Raw genomic sequence first — 18444 nt, 5'->3', positions numbered from 1 at the left:
TGGTTGATGTCCAATATGACTTTGTTTTAAGAATTTTTTGTGACTCCATATGTGAGCAATGATAGTGGGACTGTTGGTGTGTGACTTTGGACAATGTCCATCATTTCTATTAGGATTACCATTATGTTAGCTGTAATCGAGTGTCTGCTTGTTTTGCTGCAGAAAAATGAGGCAGTGACCATGAGACTATCCTTTGCCCGTCAGTCTTCTTAGGTCTGTGAACTTGGCATGGAACTTCTTATCTGCACCTTGGCCCTTTGGAGTCTTTGTTGGCATACGACTCTTTCTGGTTTTCTCTGTAGTTCTGGACTTTCTGGTGTATATGTAGAATGTTTATTTAGCTACTGTAAACCTTATTTCACTTTTATATATTGTTCGAAGTTTGGATCTGTACCTCGCATGTTTTCTAATGCTGTTTGCAATTTTCTTTTTCTTTCTTCAACTTAATTTCTCTGAGTTGCTGTCCTTGCATTAGAGTCTCTTTATATATGCCAAGCCAGCTTCTTATGCTCTACAAATTTTTCAAAAATAAGGAAATGCTCCCCTTTTCTTTTTCTGGACTTCAATGTCGTGCTCACATGGGAATTGGTTCTAATATCTGCCTCAATTGGGTTTTTGTTCTTAAACACATTATTTCAATCCTTTTTCTACCTCTCATGGAGTCTCTACAAAACAAGTACTTCTCTTCTACTATCTGCAAACAAGCTCCGCTACATCTTCAATTAATTCTTTTCATGTGTTGTGACAAAAAATCTTAAAAATGCATGTCATAATTTTTGACTAAATTTTGAGTATAGTACTAGTGTTAGGCGGTTGCATAGTTATGGAACTCTTTGATTAAGTTGTAAACTTAAAAGTGTCGAAGTGTCTCTATAGATGATAATTGAGATATTATTTTCATATTTTGCTTGTCATCTTTCAAATGACTTGATCAACACTATGCAACTCCAGAATTTCTAGGTTCACATATTTGTTACTCCACCCGGTCGGAATCCTCCTATCTCAGTCACACGGTGGCGTTTCCGCTCATTACCTCGCCCTTGTCACTTTACCATTTCTGTCTTGGGCCTCCGACTGCAAATTCCGGCCCAAACAACACCCAACTAATCACAGTCTCTATACTCTAACCACAAAATTCAAAAGTTGATGACACGTCTGGCTGTGACGGTAGCACTCGTAACAGCCCAATCAAAAAGCTCAAGCAGCTCTAACTAACTCCATATCCCAGTAACTATAACCAAACTCCATCACCGCATCACAGTTCCCCGTAACTATAACCGATTTACAGAGAGAGAAGGAAAGCGAGTAAAACTTTCTAGAGAGAGAGAGATTCAAAAAGAGAAAAGGAACCGCCATTTTTCCAAGGAAGAGAGAGAGAAAGCGATCCCATGGCGCCGTTTCCATGTTCAAGCGAACGCACTGCTGCTTCGGCTCTGCTCCTCCTCACCGTCACACCACCACCGCCTTCCAAGTAAATCGCGCTTTCCATTTCGTTTGAATTTGAATTTGCATTTGCACCTGGAATTTCGTTTTCGAAAACCTCGAATCTGATAGCTGTATTTTCACGCAGGGGCTGTTTGGATGATGGCGATGAGTCATCGGTTGTGAGATCGGAGCTAGGAAAGAGCGACGGTACTATTTCCAGAGGTCAGAGCTTTGTTTCCGGCGACTCCAAATCCTGCTGCACTTCGTCCTTGCTTGCTGGTTCCAGGGAGGAGATTCAAGCTCGCACAGTCAGGATGATTGCTCTTGCAGCTCTTCATCGCGATGTGAAGCTCAAAGTAAGCCTTCGCTCTCCTTTTCTCTTTAGTACTTCTTAAATTTTTGGCTAAGCTGTGCAAATGTGATTGAATCGGAGTTCTGTTTGGCTGAGTTTGAGCCTACCCGTAGCTCTTTTTGGCTTATTTTGTGCCTAATCGAAGTTGTGTTTGGCTGAAATCTGAGTGCATTTTGATTCAAGCACTTGAACAACTATTGTTATAGCTCTGTTTCTCTTCCATTTTTGCACTTTTATGCCTTTGCCTGATTTTTGTTTGCATAATCGGACTCTTTTGTGATTCCGGCACATCAACAACTTGGTTAATTCTGGTTCTCTGCTTCGCCTCCTTCAACCATTGTGTTCTCTCTGTTCTTCTTCCTTTTTCTGCATATTTCACTTTCCGGTTTTGGCTCATTTTGTGCATAATCTGTTTGGTTCAATAATCATGACAAGCGATTCCAATTGAGATTTTCAAACTTCAAATTCCAGTTCGTTTTTGCTGCTTTAACTGTTTTACAACAAAATTCTGAATCCGATCCAGGAAATTTCATTTCCAAGTGTTTAATCAACTCGCTTGGTCAAGCTTTTGTTCGATCCGATACTCTTTGTTCTTCGTCAAGTTCAAATCCATGAGATTTTTGTGCTCGCATCAAATTGTTAATTTGAATTCCCTTAATTTCAGGCCCTGCAGAGAAACCGATCGAAGATCCAAAGCGGCGGCGTGAAATTCAACAGCTGGAAAACTCGCTCGGGCGTGAAGGTGGCCACGACGACGTCGTTTGCGGCCTCCACGTCCTCAGAGTCCTCGTGCCTGTCCAGTGCGGCTTCGAGCGCGCGAAGCCGTTACTACCAGCCGAAAGCCGCTGGGAGCAGCTGGATTAAGAAGAAGAAGAAGAAGCAGGTGGGGTCGGTTATGCTGCGGCGCAAAGCCGAAGCCATTCTGAAGCTGCTCTCTCAAGGCTGCTACTCTGAAGTCAAGATCCGTCAGACTCTCGGTGACAGTCCGGACACCAGCAAAGCGCTCCGACTGTAATTAATTCTCTCTCTCTCTCTCTCCCTCTCCCTCGCTTTTTTCTCTCTCTCTCTCTCCCTCTCCGTTCGACACGTGTCATTAGGCGTGTGCCGTTTAGTACCTTTTCGTAGATTTTGTTATGCACGTGAAACCAGTGACCTAAAGCGAGTGTTTAAACCGTCGGATCTGGAAATGTGACGTGGCGGGGTGTGATTGGCTCTTCTGTCTTTTTGTACAGGTTGTTGAAGTTTGAGGAGGTGAAAAGGACAGGCGGAGGAGGCCGTCGCAGCCCTTATATTTACACGGTATAATAATAATGATGACAAATATAAAAATTCAATAGAAAAATAGCTAATGTATATACGAAATTTGATATCATTATACGTTCCTTTTCATCCTTTTGCAGATAGCATGAGGAGATCGATGTCATTCGTAGCTTAGGGTTTCAGCGGGAAGTTTTGCTATTCATCGATAGCCAAAACGGAGAATATATCTATATCTATATCTATATCTATCTAATAGGCAGCTTAAAAAGAAAAAGGAAAACAGTTATTCTTACTAGCTAGGTAGTTTCTGCAATACATATCTGGCCTAGAATATCCTTCTTATAAGAGAATTAATGGATCATGCGTATTACTGCAGATGTAATATGGCATGATTGGGCATGCTGATTAATCGTATGACGTATATTATGCTATGCATGGATGTAGTAAGAGTGATCGTAGATGAATGCATGTCTAGCTGAAATTAAGTGTAATATCTATAACTGAAATATATTACACTTAATTTTTTTCTCCTAGAAATAAATAAGGTTAATTTGAATAACTAAATTACAACTAGCCAGGGTACGTACCCCGGGATCCCATCATCATTGCACCTTCGTCCTTAGCAAAGTGAAGGTCTGAGTGGCAAACACCACAGTAGAGTATCTTCATGCTGATATCATTCCTACCAGTAGTTCTGTATGCATAATTAATCACGTAAAATTTAAAAGCATACAACAACGCCGGAATTGAAGAAGCCTAGCTATAAGCCTGTAAGAAGAAGAAGAAGAAGATCGAGATCATATGTAAATGCGTAGGTACCTCCTGGTGAAGTGGAAGGGAGATAGAGAATTCCTGAGGAATCTCTAGCAGCCCAGCCATAAGCATTCACTGCCTGCACTTCTTCTGCAGTTGATATAATTGCTTCACACTTTCTTTATAAATGTGTATCTAGACAATCAGTACGTGATGAAATATATATAGAGATCAAGTTAAAATAGCTTCTAAATGTAACATGCAAGAATCGATGGAAATGACGTCGGTCTTTTAGAGTCGATCGTCTGCTCGCAATGACGTGAATGCAAGAAGGTGCAGATAGAGCTAGCAGGTCGTCTCTCCATTCAACTTAAATTCTGAAACTCTGACCATTATTTCCACCGTGGTCAACGGTCAACATCGATCGACCAAGAGAAATACGACGAGAGGAAGAGTCTCTCTACACGAGCTAAAACTCTCTTTCTTGACGGCTAAGACGATTTATTCATTGACAAAAGAAATCATGTAGTAATTGAACGTGTGTAACTGTGTAAGTAGGGTCTTCGGTTTAATAGAATTCATGTGTACCACCAAATTGAATATTTAAGAATGAGAACATTAACAAAACAAGAGCCTTGGCCAAACGAGAAACAAATCTCCCTATTACGCGACTGAATTTTCCAACGATTTTTCTCGCTCCATCCGGAGGCACATATTCTAAAGACCTCATCGTACGATGGACTATCCTAGCTAGTATGCTATTAAATTGGACGAGTATGCTATTGGAAAAAAAAATTCAAAAATATAATTTTTCACTCTTTTCTTGTGACGTATCGATTGAAGACTGCATTTGCAAACATTAATTGTAATTTTGAAAATGATTGTCGGCTTTTATTAAAGCCTAATTAAGATTATTTGGTGAGTTGTGGTATGTTGGTTATGTATAATAACTAGCAGTGTGAGTCATAGGTTTAATTTTCATCAATTAACATCATGAGATGGTCAGAGTGAGGTTAAATTAATTAACAAAAAAAATGCTTAAAAGGATAAGATTTGAGCCTTAACTTGATGTGACATTCAACGTCAGTTTTGCAAATATTTGGATTTCTAAGTTGACAAGAATGCTTTCTTCCATTCAGTTTGCAATTACAGATCGAAGGCATGCATTCCGTTTCTTTCAGTTCTGAGATGGCCAAAAGTTTTTCAGTTCTACTGATCCTATTGAAGTTGTGGGAGATACGCATAATGAATTTTCGCCTGTCAACAAATCAACAGTCCGATTACTGCTCGTCCTCCTTCGAAGCATCCCCACTTTAAAAAGTTGCAAGCTCCAAGTAGTGCACTTTTTCTGAAAATATTTGATGGGGCGTGTGATGCTTCTTGGGGACAGAATGGTTTGGGTGCGGTTATTATAAATGATCAAGGTCAGTTGAAAGGTGCTCTTGCAATACCCCATTCGGTTTTTCTTCCACCTCGTTCAGTGGAAGCTTTAGCCCGGCCTCCTTCATGGGGTCAGCTTCGCACACTGTATAATAGCTTTGCTTATATTGTATGTATTAGAAGGTGATGCTTTATCGGCGATTGATGCTTTACAGTTTCATGAAGATGGATGATCTTAGTGTTGTTATTGATGAAGTGAATCGAAGCATTTGCTTTCCCTGCCGGTTCCAACTTCCAAACTTGTAGTTGGCGTCATGGTCATGGAGAAAGTAATCAAGTGGCACACAGGCTAGCAAAGGATTGGAGGCTCTAGCTAGCTTCTTTCTAATCCATTGGTGTGCTTTGCTTAGCAAATGCAACTCCTTGGTTGCATGCGGTAGGGTATGTTTCGTTCTGTAAGTGAAAATTAGTTGCCAGGCTAGCTAGGATAGTATACGTGTGGTCTCTTTTGGGAGAGGTTGTTTGGAGGCCACTAAAATCCTAATCCATTGTATTTACATCGAAGCAGTTGTTTAGATTTCTTTTAATTAGTACCATCATTAGACACTTCTAGTGAATTAAAGTGGTCTTACCCAGTACATCTCTGAGTATGTCATTGTCAACGACTCAACGTACGAAAACCTTTTTTTTTCTTGTAGTTTGGTTATCGATCAGTATAGTTTGAGCTACAAGAATCCAAGGAACCTCTCCAAAGGAAGGGTTGAGAATCACAATTATATTGCCTACTATACAAATGAATCAAATACCAAAAAAAAGAAAAAGAAAAGCCCAGCTGGTCAGTTCAGCTCCAACAAATGGAGGAGCATTCCAGCATATTGATATGCATGTTTAAAGTCAAAGTAGTGGAAAATGATAGGTAGGATAAACCTTTGTGCATTAGAGAACCCATTCACTGCCGCTGAGCAGCTGATCGAGGTAGAGCAAATCACTTGATGAGATCAATCCAGGACTTCATTAATTAATCAATGCTCTAAAACAGCAGCAAAGCATGCATGTAAGTTTCAATCCAGATGAGCCAGAACTCGTTCTCCAAATTTCTCGTAGCAGTATAGTATCAGGGTGTATGAGCCGAAATGCTTATCACACAACCAAACTTGGTACAACCGCTAGCTAGATAGTTAAAAGACCGGCATGATTGACTCTAGAGATATCCATGGAATATACCGTGAGTCATTAAGGGGAAAAAAGATCAGAAAATTCAAGACTTTGTCATGAGAAAATTAAGGAAACTTGGAGGAGAATTCACCTCTAGATGAATGGCCAAGATCGCATCACAAGAGAGGAGGATTCCTTTATAAATAGCAGCCATTCTTTAAGCCAAGACCATCACTTCTTGACGCAAAATTCAATTCATTAGACAAACTCTCTTCTCTCCAAAACCCTCTCTAAAAATTCAGAAAAAGCCTATTGCCATGAAGAGCTTTAGGACTTCTCCAAGGTTGTTCGTGTTCTTGAAGGCCTAGTTGTGTGTTCTCTTGATGTTCTCCAAGCTGCTTCCTTGAAGATCAAAAAGTGTAATTCATGGCCCTTATTTCTGTTTTCATACTCTTTAGTATTGACTTTCATATTTCGATTATGAACTTTGTTATTGGAGTTTGATTTTTGTTAAGAACAAGTTTATGTTAGTAATTTTCAGATTTGTTTCTTTATGTTCTTGAGTTGTTATGATATCTTTACAATCTAATTTCGTGCCCTCCTTTTATATCTTTAAGCATATGATTTTGGTTGAACAATGATATTAATCTGCAGGTTAATAAAGCCAAATTTGTGTTCTAATTCACCTAATCATTTTAGGGCAGAAATTAAAGTGGTAATAAAGACTATGAACAATGGTCGAGATTATATGCTACATGTTTTGTGCGTTTGTAACTTTTTATGGATGCATACATGTTTGAATTCAGAATTCTAATTGCAATTAATGATTCATATTTAACGTTAACGGATGCTCTTCAGTATTAACATAATGTTTTATATGAAATATTTTAAGTTCTGGACTTTTCCTAGCTTAGGAGATTAAAAAGAAGAATTAAAGTAGTACTCGATCTCTTTAGACTTGTACTTCGAATTCATTTATGATATTTAGTGTTGGCACGATTTTAGGTTGTATAGATTGAAACAACTCGTTGCATGTTGATATGGTTTGAAAATTTTGATTTGAGTGTGAAGAAGTCGATCATATGTATATAATTATCTCTTTGCTGTATTTCGTAGGAACTTAGAAACCAAAAGTTGAATTCTCCCATTTTATGGCGTGTTTCTTGTGTAAATTTGTAGATAAATATTTGTTAATACTTGTTTTAATAATTACTAATTTAAATTGACCTATCTTTGCAGGAGTACCCTCAATCCCCGATTAGAACGATTCCTACTTGCTTATATACTAACGAATGACAACAGGGTTTTAAATTGTGTGCTACTTTTAGCATATCAATAGCCAATTGCATTACTGTTTGCTCCACTCAAACTAAGCTAGATATTTTGTATCTAAAGTACTTTTAATCTACTTTAATATGCTTTCATTCTAGATATTTTGTAGGTTAATCTTGTATCCTATATAAGGGAAGTGATAGTTGATGTAAAAGTAGATCAGAGAAAAGAACAATTCAAAAACTTAAAGCACAATGTTTGCTAATTTTTTTTCATCTGTTCCTGCTTCATTTGCTATTGCAAATTAATCAAATCAACAAAGTTGTGGTTTCGATTATATTTTGTTCAAATACAAAGTAGAAGCTATCAAAAATATTCAATAGGAATTGGAAGATATAGACGGAATTGTGGAAGTTATCCACGTGGATAACTGGGCAGATACAGTGCCAGCCGTCATACTTGTCACATTTCATTTGATATTGGTAGATTACAACATGCTCAGCTACGTAGGAGAAGCAGAAATGAAACTCCGACTTCTACAATGTCGAAGGCTGGGATTTAGGGGATATGTCGTTGCAACTTTCAACACTGAAGGGACTGACAATCTTCTCCCGAGATTGTTGATGACTTGAAAATGCTAGGATGAATGTGATTCTGGATATCGAAGATTGATAGCTGTGTTGTAATTCCTACTGGGCAGATAATCGAAATTCACACAGAAAACACAAATTTGTTTACCCAGTGAAAACCTCAATTTGAGGTTAAAAACACTGTGGGGCTCTAACTCTTGAGAACTCAAAAGATGTAATCAATCCACTAGTGGTGAAGAACAAGTTTCGTACAAACACAAATAGCTCTACACTCGGCTACAATCACTAGACTAACTAGATGAGGTGTTTGTCTTGAATCTTCTCAGCCTTCTTCACTTGAACGTTCTTCAATGATCACTCTTCTTGCACCAATTGAATGAATGATGAAACACTTTGACAAGGAACAAGTGTTTCACGAATGCATATGAGACTCTCTCCTAACAAACAAGATGCACACAAATCTTGCGTGAAAGTCACACACAAGGAACGTACACTATTCTAAATATATGGAGGAAAAGAAATGTGTTCAATGAATGTGTTTAATCCTAATTGACTCATATTAGGAAAAGACTTTTATAAAAAGATTGTCAATTAAAATAAACTGATCCTAAATCAATTAGGACTTAAAAGGTACGAACTAAACAGGTGGAAAATATCTTTGCAAAATAATACTTGAAAAACAGAAAGATACTTTCTGAAAACGAACTTCCTAAAACATAGGACTGACTTGTTGCAATCCCAGTGCATATGCTGAACCATGGGATGCATTTACCTGAAACTTCTCCAAGATCAATATTGAGGTCCTTCTTACAACTTCTAAGGATGAAATGGGATAAAGTGCTTCACTTTCTTTTGTATGGGAATGCCAATACTCAATATGTACAAACTTTTGTACTTACATGCCTAGAGTTGATGCTCTTATTGATATTGACCAGAATTTTTTTGAGCTGGAATCGAGATTAGTGAAGTACTTGATACATGCCTAGATGATATACCGGGAGCACCAGTAGTAGGGTCAGTATGACTACAATTTGAATCTCAACTTGTTTTTCTCACTCGATTGTCTGTCTGTCTAGGGTGGTTTTTGATTTACATATACATGAGTTGAACCACAAAGTAAATCTGATGAATGTACATGAGGTACTACTGTAGAATTTCAACTTTTGGATATAAACTTGGAAAATAACGATTTTTGTGTTGGCTCTGACTGTCGACTTGTCTATATAACAATGTCTCCTGAATTGGCCCCCAAAGCCACACGTTTTAGGTTTGAAGTTACGTGGATGTCTCATCCAAGTTTCAAGAAGATGGTTGATAAGGTGCCCTTGATTGAAACCATCAAAATAATTTTTATAGCCATTTGTGGTGACTTTTACTTGGCAAAAGAAAGTGAAGCTAAATAGACATGAGGAGACTCAATCCCGACTCATGAATAGTCCAGTTGCTCCTTATTCTAGTGAAAAGAACTTGACACAAGCTCTGGGAAAGGAAGGCTCGAGCTAGTTGGTTGGGTCTTGGTGATAGAAACACCAAGTTCTTTCTAACTCGAGCAACAATAACCCAAATTAAGCATGATATTTGTTCCCGGGGCTCTAGCCCTGATGACTTAATTTTTGTCTTGGTTACAAAAGGTTACCTATTTCATTGCCAAAAAAAAAAAAAGGCTCTCTATTAGAAATCCTTCCAATGGTTAAAGTTAACTCTTGTAGGGTGCGTTTGGATGAGAAAATTATAAAATCCGTAGAAATTTATAAATGATGGAATCTTTAACTCCATCAATCTAAAATCCATTAATTGCAATTTCTATTGTTTGGTTGTATCTATTTAAGACTTGAAATGTGTAAATTAAGAAAGTTTAAAACAAATAAAAAAATAAAATGAAAAAAGCCTTGTTTTGGAAATAAAAATTGAATACTGCAAAGGAATTCGTAAATGACACCTATTTTGGTGGAAATTGAAGTGGAGAATTTAAATAATGAATTCCTTCTTGACCAAAAAAAAAAAAAATGAATTCCTTCATTTTTTTTTTCCATAGAGAAATTTAAAATATCTAATCTGATAATGATTAATGCCAAACAAGGGAATTTGCTTTTAGGAATTATGAAATCCTCACTTTCAATTAAATTTCATCATTGTTTTCCTCATCCAAACACACTCATAATGTTTGTTATCCTCCTGATGAAGTCCTGATATCCTTTCTGTCCAACACGAGGTGTGCTTCATTAATGCTATCAGCGCCCCATTACTTGACTGCCTTGATCAGATTAACAGAGCATGCCTCCGAGACCCAGAGTCCCAAACAATTATTCAAGCTCCAAGGGTTTCTCCTCCAACTCGTTCAATATAAATACGTCTCATTTTCCATCATTTTGGTAAGCAAGTCATTTCAAATAATCTCAAACACTAAAATCCTAAACACATTCAGTGCCTTAACTGTCGGATCTCTTATGGCCGGTACCAGACCGGTGCTCTTCTGACCAAAGGGTTTTGGAGGTCTTTTCTTATTGTGCAAGTCATCAGCTCTACAACCTAGAGGAAATCGTGTTGCAACAATTGGTGCTCTCGTTGAGCTCAAAATCTAAAGAACCGCTATAAGAAGGTTTCACTCTATACAAACTTTCAAAATGTTATTTCCACCTTCACCGCATTCTGAACGAGACTCGAGATTAAGCGTTGGCGACAGAGACTCTCCAAGGATCCCAATAGGGAGAACGCCGCTAAGGATGTCTCCGACCAACATGATCCTGGAAGTAAGAGCCACGAGACTAGAATAGGATATTGACTCCATTCAACGGAAAGTATGGTCATTGCAAGAAGAGTTGAATAGGCTGACTGTCGGACTCTATCTTCTTCGTTATCGAGTGGAGAGATCAGAACTAATTAGATCTGGAACAATCCTACCATATTCGATCAGATCTGGGATGCCTCGACTTAATCTAAACAGATCTGAGGCAACTCCTAATCAAACCGGGATTCCTAGGTGGAGCCCATACAGGAGAAGTGAAGCACAGAATTCTCAAGGGAGACCAAATTCAAGAGTAGGCTCGAACCGCCCCACAAGAAATCTAGGTGGTTGACGACAACTGCGGCCATGGTTCTAAAAAACGGCCTAGGCGGCCGCGTAGGCGGCGCCTAGGCGCTAGGCGCAGGATCAGTGTTTCGACTTTGGCCTAGGCGATTGCGTTGGGCGGGAGGCTTCTCGGCGGCCGCCTAGGAGGTCTAGGCTGAGGCTAGGCGCTCTAGGCGGAGCTGCTGGGCGCTAGGCGCTGCTCCTCGAGCTCTGCAATATTGGCGTGTTGTCATGAAACGCGGCTAGAAATGGATGGGTTAAGAGATTGGGTCGGGGTCTAGATCTCCTCGATGAATCCGGCGCTGAAGTAGGAGCAAAAGATCAAGTCTTAGCCCAGGATCTTACCCGAGTCGTTCTGCTGCATGTGTAGCACCAGTAGGAGGCGTCCATGGAAGCCATCTGAGATGAGCTAACCCCTAATTTCACAAAGGGGGCCAAATTTGGTGAAGAGGCAAAAGAGCAAAAGGCTCTTGCTTTATGGAGGAATTGAATCCGGTGAAGTTAAATTAGAGGTCAAATATCAAGAATGAATTGGAATTGAATGGGGTTGAGCTTTGTGAGATTTTGAACTGTAGTGAAGCCAGAGAGAGAGAGAAACGAGATAAAGAGAGAGAGAGACGAAAGTGAAAAAGAAGAAGAGAAGCAGAATGATTATTAGAATTGATTGTTAATGAATTATCAATGAATCAGTTATTAATAATCAATACCTTCTTTTATTAGCTCAATATTAATTAATGAAATAAATTGATTGCTAATAAATAATTAATAAATTATGATATTTCATTTATATAGTTATATATTATAGAAATAAAATGAAAAAAAAAAAAAACCGCCTAGTCCCCGCCTAGGCCTCTAGGCGCTAGGCCCCGGACCACCGCCCGACTAGCGCCTAGCGTTTTTTAGAACCTTGACTGCGGCCCTACTGCCAATTCCATGAAGCTTGGGGACACACCACCGAAAATTGTTCTTTAGCAGGGCGAGATTCGAGCGGACGTGTCCGAGACTATGGAAGGAGAGAAGAATGGCCCAAAAGAGACATCAACTTCATCAGTTTGGGCACTAAGTTGAGCTTAACAAAAACCCCAAAATAACAATGAAACAAAAAGTTCACAAAAGTAAAATTTTGAAGGGAAAAAACTTTAGTCCAAACCAATATGGACTTGTATGTCCAAACTCTCTTATTTCCTTCCATGATTTAACATTTCAACCATCAAAGATCATTTTTTCCAAAAATCAATGTAAACATGAATTCGTTTACTCATTTATTTGCATCAAACAAATTAAACAAATGTCCTACAGGACACTACCGCAGAGAAAGAAGGAAACGTTGGGTGGAGTCTCTTTTGTTAATTTGTTTTAGTAGGCCTAGAAGACTAATAAACCTTACCTTGCATATATTATTACAACACAATTCTAAATGCTCAATTTAGACATCAGCTACAAGTCAAACAATCCATGTACACTAATATTACATTGAATACATCAACAAATATAAGGTTACAACCATGGATAAACAGCAGAACAAGAAGCCTTTATTTTTTTAACGGACAATTGTTACAGAATTATAATTTGTGCATCAGTCTTTATTTTCCTTAATTTTTCTTGGACCACTCCCCTGCGTTCTTCTTCCCATAATCTTTCGCGTTCTTCTTCCAAGATGGATGTTCAGGCATAGAGTTTGGAGTATATATGCCGATTGATAACATCCCTAAACACTCCATCCATATAAGTTTTTCCAAACGGGTTGATCACCAACATCTCAAGCTTCATTGCATTTTTCATAATAGATTTCTCGATCTCTTTCAGATTTACAGTCCAGCATGTTCCACAAGGGCCTCTAAGGCCACTGATGGGCGGTACACAGCTATTAAAGTTCTTCACAAATGCACGTGGTATACGCTACAGAATTATCAGATCATAAGAAACCACTCATATCTAAATGACATTTTAAGGCTATGAGACCAACAAAAGACCTAATGGAAAACATGGCAATCTTAATTTCTCAAAACCACAAACTCAAGGAAATCAAAGACTGGTATATATGGTACAACTATCATCATTTGCATACACATTCTTGGTCACCACAGATCAAATCTCTCATAGATACGGGGGTCTCTCGATCTGATCACAAGATGAAGGAATAAATAACATATTTTTCATGTATGCATAACTTTCTCCAATGTTTTATAGCCCAGAGTTCAGATTATGGAAATTGAAGCAGACTATTTGTTGGGGATATCAGTTATATATGCTTATAATTTGGGGTATACTGTAGTGAAATATTAAACTTTAGACCTATTGAGAACTAAGATAATTTGGAAAAGAAACTTGTATAATTGGTTCAGATTGAGGTAGGCAGGATAATATTATTAATTATTAACTTCCCAGACAAATTTGGATGAAAGAAATACAGTTGATCAAATAACTTTCAATTCAACTGCATTTCATGTGAACATAATTTCACATTCATTTCTCAAAAATTCAACTGCATTTCAGGGGCATCAAACAGAACTTGATGAATCTATGCAGAAAATTAATATAAGTAAAAAAAAAAAAAAAAAGAGGCAATCATGAAAATGGATCTAAAAGAAAATGAGATGAGAATTGATGTTACCAGTTGCTGGGAGAAGTCGCCAACAAGGACCTTGAAAAATGATGGCCTTTCTTCCTCTGGCTCCATACACAATAGAAATTGCGCCCTAATTCATCAAACAAAGGTAGCCATGGTTAAAATGTTTGAATGTGACCGAAACTATCAGAAATTCAACAGATGCTGAGTTGCACAGTAGGAGTGTTGCAATAACAAAATGAAAACCCTTCTATTTATTTGTTTATTTATTTTGGCGAAAAACAGGGAAAGAATTTAAAGCTGGAAGAGCAGAAAAATGCATCACCTTGAATTTCTGGAGAGTACAACAATAATTGGAGACAATATATGAGAGAACATATGAATAGTAACTTAGTAAGGAAAAAGGTTGGTGAAGCAAATTTAAATGAACTGACTGCAGTTTAGGACACTGCAGCAACTGTACAACCATTGTTAGCTTGTGCATATTTAGGCGATATAGAATCCTTGGACTTATCCCCCCATCTTTGTCTACTGACTAAATCTATCATTTTCTCTCTGTCATCTAGTTCACTTCCAACGAGTTTGTAGTCCCACGCGCACCATCTTTGTCGAAGTTTACCACCGGCTTCAATCGCACTCCCTATCTTGTTTGAAAAGTATTAACTTTTACTTCCAAGAGCTTCTAAATTTGAGGAAAATCTTCTCTAAAACTACCACTTATAAAGAACTCAGGGAATGATGTTAGCACATGACTTCGTTTAGTTTAGCTTTGGCCTTAGAGCTAGAACTACCCCATTCATTCATTGAACTACCTAGAAGAATTCTTTAGTTTTGTTATCTTCTGCTGTTGAGCAAAATAGGTGCGTGCATGACCTGATGAAACTGTCATCGTCTCTCAAAAGAAAAGAGCTTATGACTTGTTTTTTTTTTGGTCATGACTCATGAGCTTATGACTTGTTAAGTGCTGTGGTTGGAGGAGTAGTGGTTTTAACAAGAGCTCATAACACATGCATTTGATCTGTCTTAGATACCATTTAGAAACATCATGATTGGATATGTTGGAACCTGTTGAATATGATTTTCCTTGTCATTCTCATTACAAGTGTACAGTTATATAGCAGCCTAATTGCTGCTGTTACACAGAGAGAGTAAATGGTAATTACATCAAATCAGAAACTGATATGCATTGAAAACAAATGTACAACTAATCAAAACTGATGATAGATTGTAGCCACTGTATTAATCTCTCTAACAGAACCCCAAATCACAAAAAGAAGGCAATGATTCAAGCCAAGAATAGATACAACCACCCGATAAATAAAATAGCTAGATAGATAGTGGGCATTCAACAACAAAAAGCCAAGGACCAATTGAAATATGATTCAACAATGAGTCACATTACAGAAGAAAACGTACCATGCATAAAACACTACAAATGAGAAATACAAGAACCGACTAGGGAGTGAAAAACCAGAAGATGATCCTTTGGCAGTTTGGCCAAGACGAGTAAGACCATTTTTGATCAAATTTGAATAGCAGTGTGCAGTCTGAAATGCTGCAGCCACCTAGCTTTGAGTTTCGACATCCAGGGCTGCTCCTACTTTACAAACATGGAGTTGAAGTACAGAATGCTTGACTACCTCAATAACAAGGGTGTCTCCAAATGAAATTTGGTTCTCTTTACAAACATTACACCAGCCTTCCATACGCATTTGACCCATTGTTGTTTCGTTGAGTTTAATAGGCCATGGCCTCCCAGTTGGATCTTGAAGCATTATAGTTTTAGTGTTCATAAGACCTGCAGCTATGACTACTTTGGTTGGAATTCTCTGCAATTAAAACAGGGAAAAGCTTCTTAGAAATAGAGCAGTCGACATTGGCTTAAGAATTTGGCGACAAAGTAAGTACTCACCATAACCAATAAAAAAAGAAAAAAAAAGTAAGTACTCACCAGGTCATATCGAGTATACCTAGTAAAAATAGTAGTAAAAAATGGATTCTCCGGATTGAAAGAGATGGATCCAATAGATGTTTCTTCCACAAGATCAAGTGCAGGTCTCTTTCCTAAAATGACGTGGTTGTCTGTATAATGCCAAATACAACAGCAAAACCAAGTTGTGACAAGATGGCACACACCAAACTTCTATAAGCTGTAGAGAAATGAAATAATAAACAGTATAACTTACTACTTGTTCTGTCCACAACATTGCCAATCCTGCTCTTGGCTGCTTCAACATTCTTCTCACAGTAGCTTTTATCATAAATTATGACATCAAAAATTGAACCATCATCTTTAGTGAAAGTCAAGAAATCCCCAACTTCCAGAAAATGATGCTTTGCAAAACTCTGCCAACCATTATGGAAAACCACACGATCCTCGATCTCTTTTAAATTCACAGCCCACAAGTTTCCACAAGGGCCTCTAAGGCCACACATTCGTGGTACACGACCATTGAAGTTCTTCACAAACGCATGTGGTATACGCTACAAAATTAATAGATTCGAAGAAACCATTCATATCTGAATGACATTTGTAGGCTATGATCATAGTAAGTTAATACGCATTCATACCTGAGAGTTGAGACCAACAAAAGGGACTAGACAAATATAAGCTCAGGAAAAACATAAATCGGTTTAACCAGATTTAGTTTCATAAGCATTCCGTCTCACCAAAGATCTCAGCTCTAATCGATCTATAAATGATATGTAGTTTTCTAACATGCTGAAGTTATATATCAAATACATTACATCAATTTCTTGTATGCACAAGAAATTTTCCCTTAAAGGAACACTAGGGGAATTTTAGCAATTAGTCTGCTTATATAATTTGCTACGAACAAAATTACATAGACAATTTGAACTAGAGATGACTAAAAACTGTAACCTTTGTTGGAATTTTTGGCTTGTTCTTTGGTTGCAGTCTTCCAGAGTATGGTAGGAATTTTTAATACTTGATCCCCCAAAAGAACATGAAACAAATAGTAGCAAACGGAATTTGATGGGCATCACTCACCTCAGAATTTCATTGATGAAGCTAAGCAGAGAATTAATCAACCTTGAAAAAGAAAAAGAAGTGAGATTAATATATGTTACCAGTTGCTGGGAGAAGTCACCAACTAGGACCTTGAAAAACGATGGTCTTTCTTCAAGCTCCATACGCTCTGTTTCTTCTTCCCAGCTGGGTTCTTCTCAGCACCTCCACAACTAACCCCTCTGGTTTCTGCTCTCTCTCTAAATGCTGGCCTTGTCTGACTCGATCAAGAGCTCTAATTTATGAGCATTATGTTGAAGGTCGAGTTTGGTCCTGCACCCCAGGCCTGGGTAAATCAATTGCTACGAAACTGTTTAGTCTCCATCAGGGTTTTTGAATGGTTTTCACAGGTTTGTGCTCCTGATATTTTGATGCTGCATCCCAGGTAACACTGTGACCACGTTTTGGGTCTGCAAGCTTTTTCACATTACAGTGATGTGATGTGACTTTTCTCAACTCCAATGGAGTTATGGCACCTTGCCACCTTTTTCCTCTCATGGGTACCGTGATGGAGTCCTAGCCTATGTGAGATCTGCTCAATTGAATTTTCAATTTTGTTTTGTTATTTGTTTGAAGTTTATGAATTAAAGAAAATATTATACCGTATTGAAATGACTGATACCACGATATTTATTTCTATTAAGATCCATAATTATATATCTATTATGGTCAAAATTTGTAACGAAATTACACATCATATCAGATACTCACACCTACGCATAACAATAGGCAACTGAGGGACAACATTTGAACCACCTTATATATACTTCCAATCATTGTAGGTGTTGCTCATCTTATGGGACACCCATCCTAGAAAATTACCTAGCCATGATGTGTGTATGTGGCTATGCGCGCAGATGACAGCTTCATACATGCGAGAGTTGGGAAATAAAGTAGAATGAGAACACGTACAACAACGCAAACTACAATAACAAATGTAGTATATAGACCACCAAGAATTAACATGGTTCAGCGATATGCCTACATTAACGCCTAACAAGATCAAACTTCTTCCATTACTTTGTGTTAGGCCTCGTTTGATTTGCAGAAATAAAATCAATTTCTTTTTAAGAAAAAACATACTTTTTTCTAGCTTTCTTTTCTGCTGTTTGGAAACGTTGTGAAAGCAACAAGAAAATATATGTTGGCTTACATTTAGTGTTTGGTTTGTGTAAGGAAATGAAACTAAATCATACTAATATTTCATTTATATCTTCATACATTAAAATTTATAGTTACACAAATCTCATAAACTATTTACAAAAACCTAAAGCTTTTTCCTCTGACTTCTGTGAGAGTGTTTTCTCGATGGCGGCTGGTTTTGGCTGGTGGCGATCTTGTACCTGCGATCGAGATTGGTGGCTTTTCCTCTCTCTTTCGCCTTTTCCTCGGGGGTGATAATGAGCGTGTTCGTCTTCTGAGCGTGTTCATAGGCTGAGGCCTCTTTGCTATGACTGTGTTTGCGGTCGGCCATAGTCGGGATAGCGGAATGAAGGTTGATCTGGTCTTGGATCGGCTTCAGATCGTTGGTCCTCAGTTTGGGTGGCCTGGAGGAGGTTGGATTCTTGGGGTTGATTGGTCGCTGGC

At 38.1% G+C, this 18444-nt stretch overlaps 3 protein-coding genes and 1 long non-coding RNA gene across 6 annotated transcripts; 2 read left to right on the top strand and 2 right to left on the bottom strand.

The window, feature by feature from the left end:
• The first annotated feature begins 1388 nt into the window (after positions 1-1388).
• On the top strand, positions 1389-3082 carry LOC133723091 (uncharacterized). Its single transcript, XM_062149922.1, has 4 exons — positions 1389-1471; positions 1571-1781; positions 2442-2788; positions 3010-3082. Exons 1-4 carry the CDS (start codon positions 1389-1391, stop codon positions 3080-3082), a joined length of 714 nt encoding a protein of 237 aa, XP_062005906.1.
• Positions 3083-6035: 2953 nt separating this feature from the next.
• LOC133719837 (uncharacterized) lies at positions 6036-7869 on the top strand. The gene is made up of 2 exons (XR_009851502.1): positions 6036-6744; positions 7565-7869. It is a non-coding gene; the product is annotated as an uncharacterized LOC133719837 (long non-coding RNA).
• A 4803-nt stretch (positions 7870-12672) lies between these two features.
• Positions 12673-14246, bottom strand: LOC133720212 (B3 domain-containing protein Os03g0622200-like). The gene is made up of 3 exons (XM_062146416.1): positions 14152-14246; positions 13872-13956; positions 12673-13156 (listed from the first exon to the last, which is right to left on the bottom strand). Exons 1-3 carry the CDS (start codon positions 14202-14204, stop codon positions 12923-12925), a joined length of 372 nt encoding a protein of 123 aa, XP_062002400.1. The 5' UTR covers positions 14205-14246; the 3' UTR covers positions 12673-12922.
• A 795-nt stretch (positions 14247-15041) lies between these two features.
• LOC133721265 (B3 domain-containing protein Os12g0592300-like) lies at positions 15042-17352 on the bottom strand. Of its 3 annotated transcripts, none has more exons than XM_062147831.1 (4): positions 16920-17352; positions 16013-16310; positions 15797-15908; positions 15042-15655 (listed from the first exon to the last, which is right to left on the bottom strand). In XM_062147831.1, exons 1-4 carry the CDS (start codon positions 16980-16982, stop codon positions 15637-15639), a joined length of 492 nt encoding a protein of 163 aa, XP_062003815.1. In that variant the 5' UTR covers positions 16983-17352; the 3' UTR covers positions 15042-15636. The 3 variants fall into 3 exon arrangements, with proteins under 3 accessions (XP_062003815.1, XP_062003814.1, XP_062003813.1); XM_062147830.1 differs by having other exon boundaries at positions 15778-15908; positions 16013-16776; positions 16920-17345; XM_062147829.1 differs by having other exon boundaries at positions 15778-15908; positions 16920-17345.
• Positions 17353-18444: the final 1092 nt, after the last annotated feature.

Source organism: Rosa rugosa, chromosome 7 (assembly GCF_958449725.1).
Source record: "Rosa rugosa chromosome 7, drRosRugo1.1, whole genome shotgun sequence".
Lineage (NCBI taxonomy): Eukaryota > Viridiplantae > Streptophyta > Magnoliopsida > Rosales > Rosaceae > Rosa > Rosa rugosa.
The sequence above is the reverse complement of the archived record's forward strand: the minus strand, read 5'-3'. Positions and strand labels throughout refer to the sequence as shown.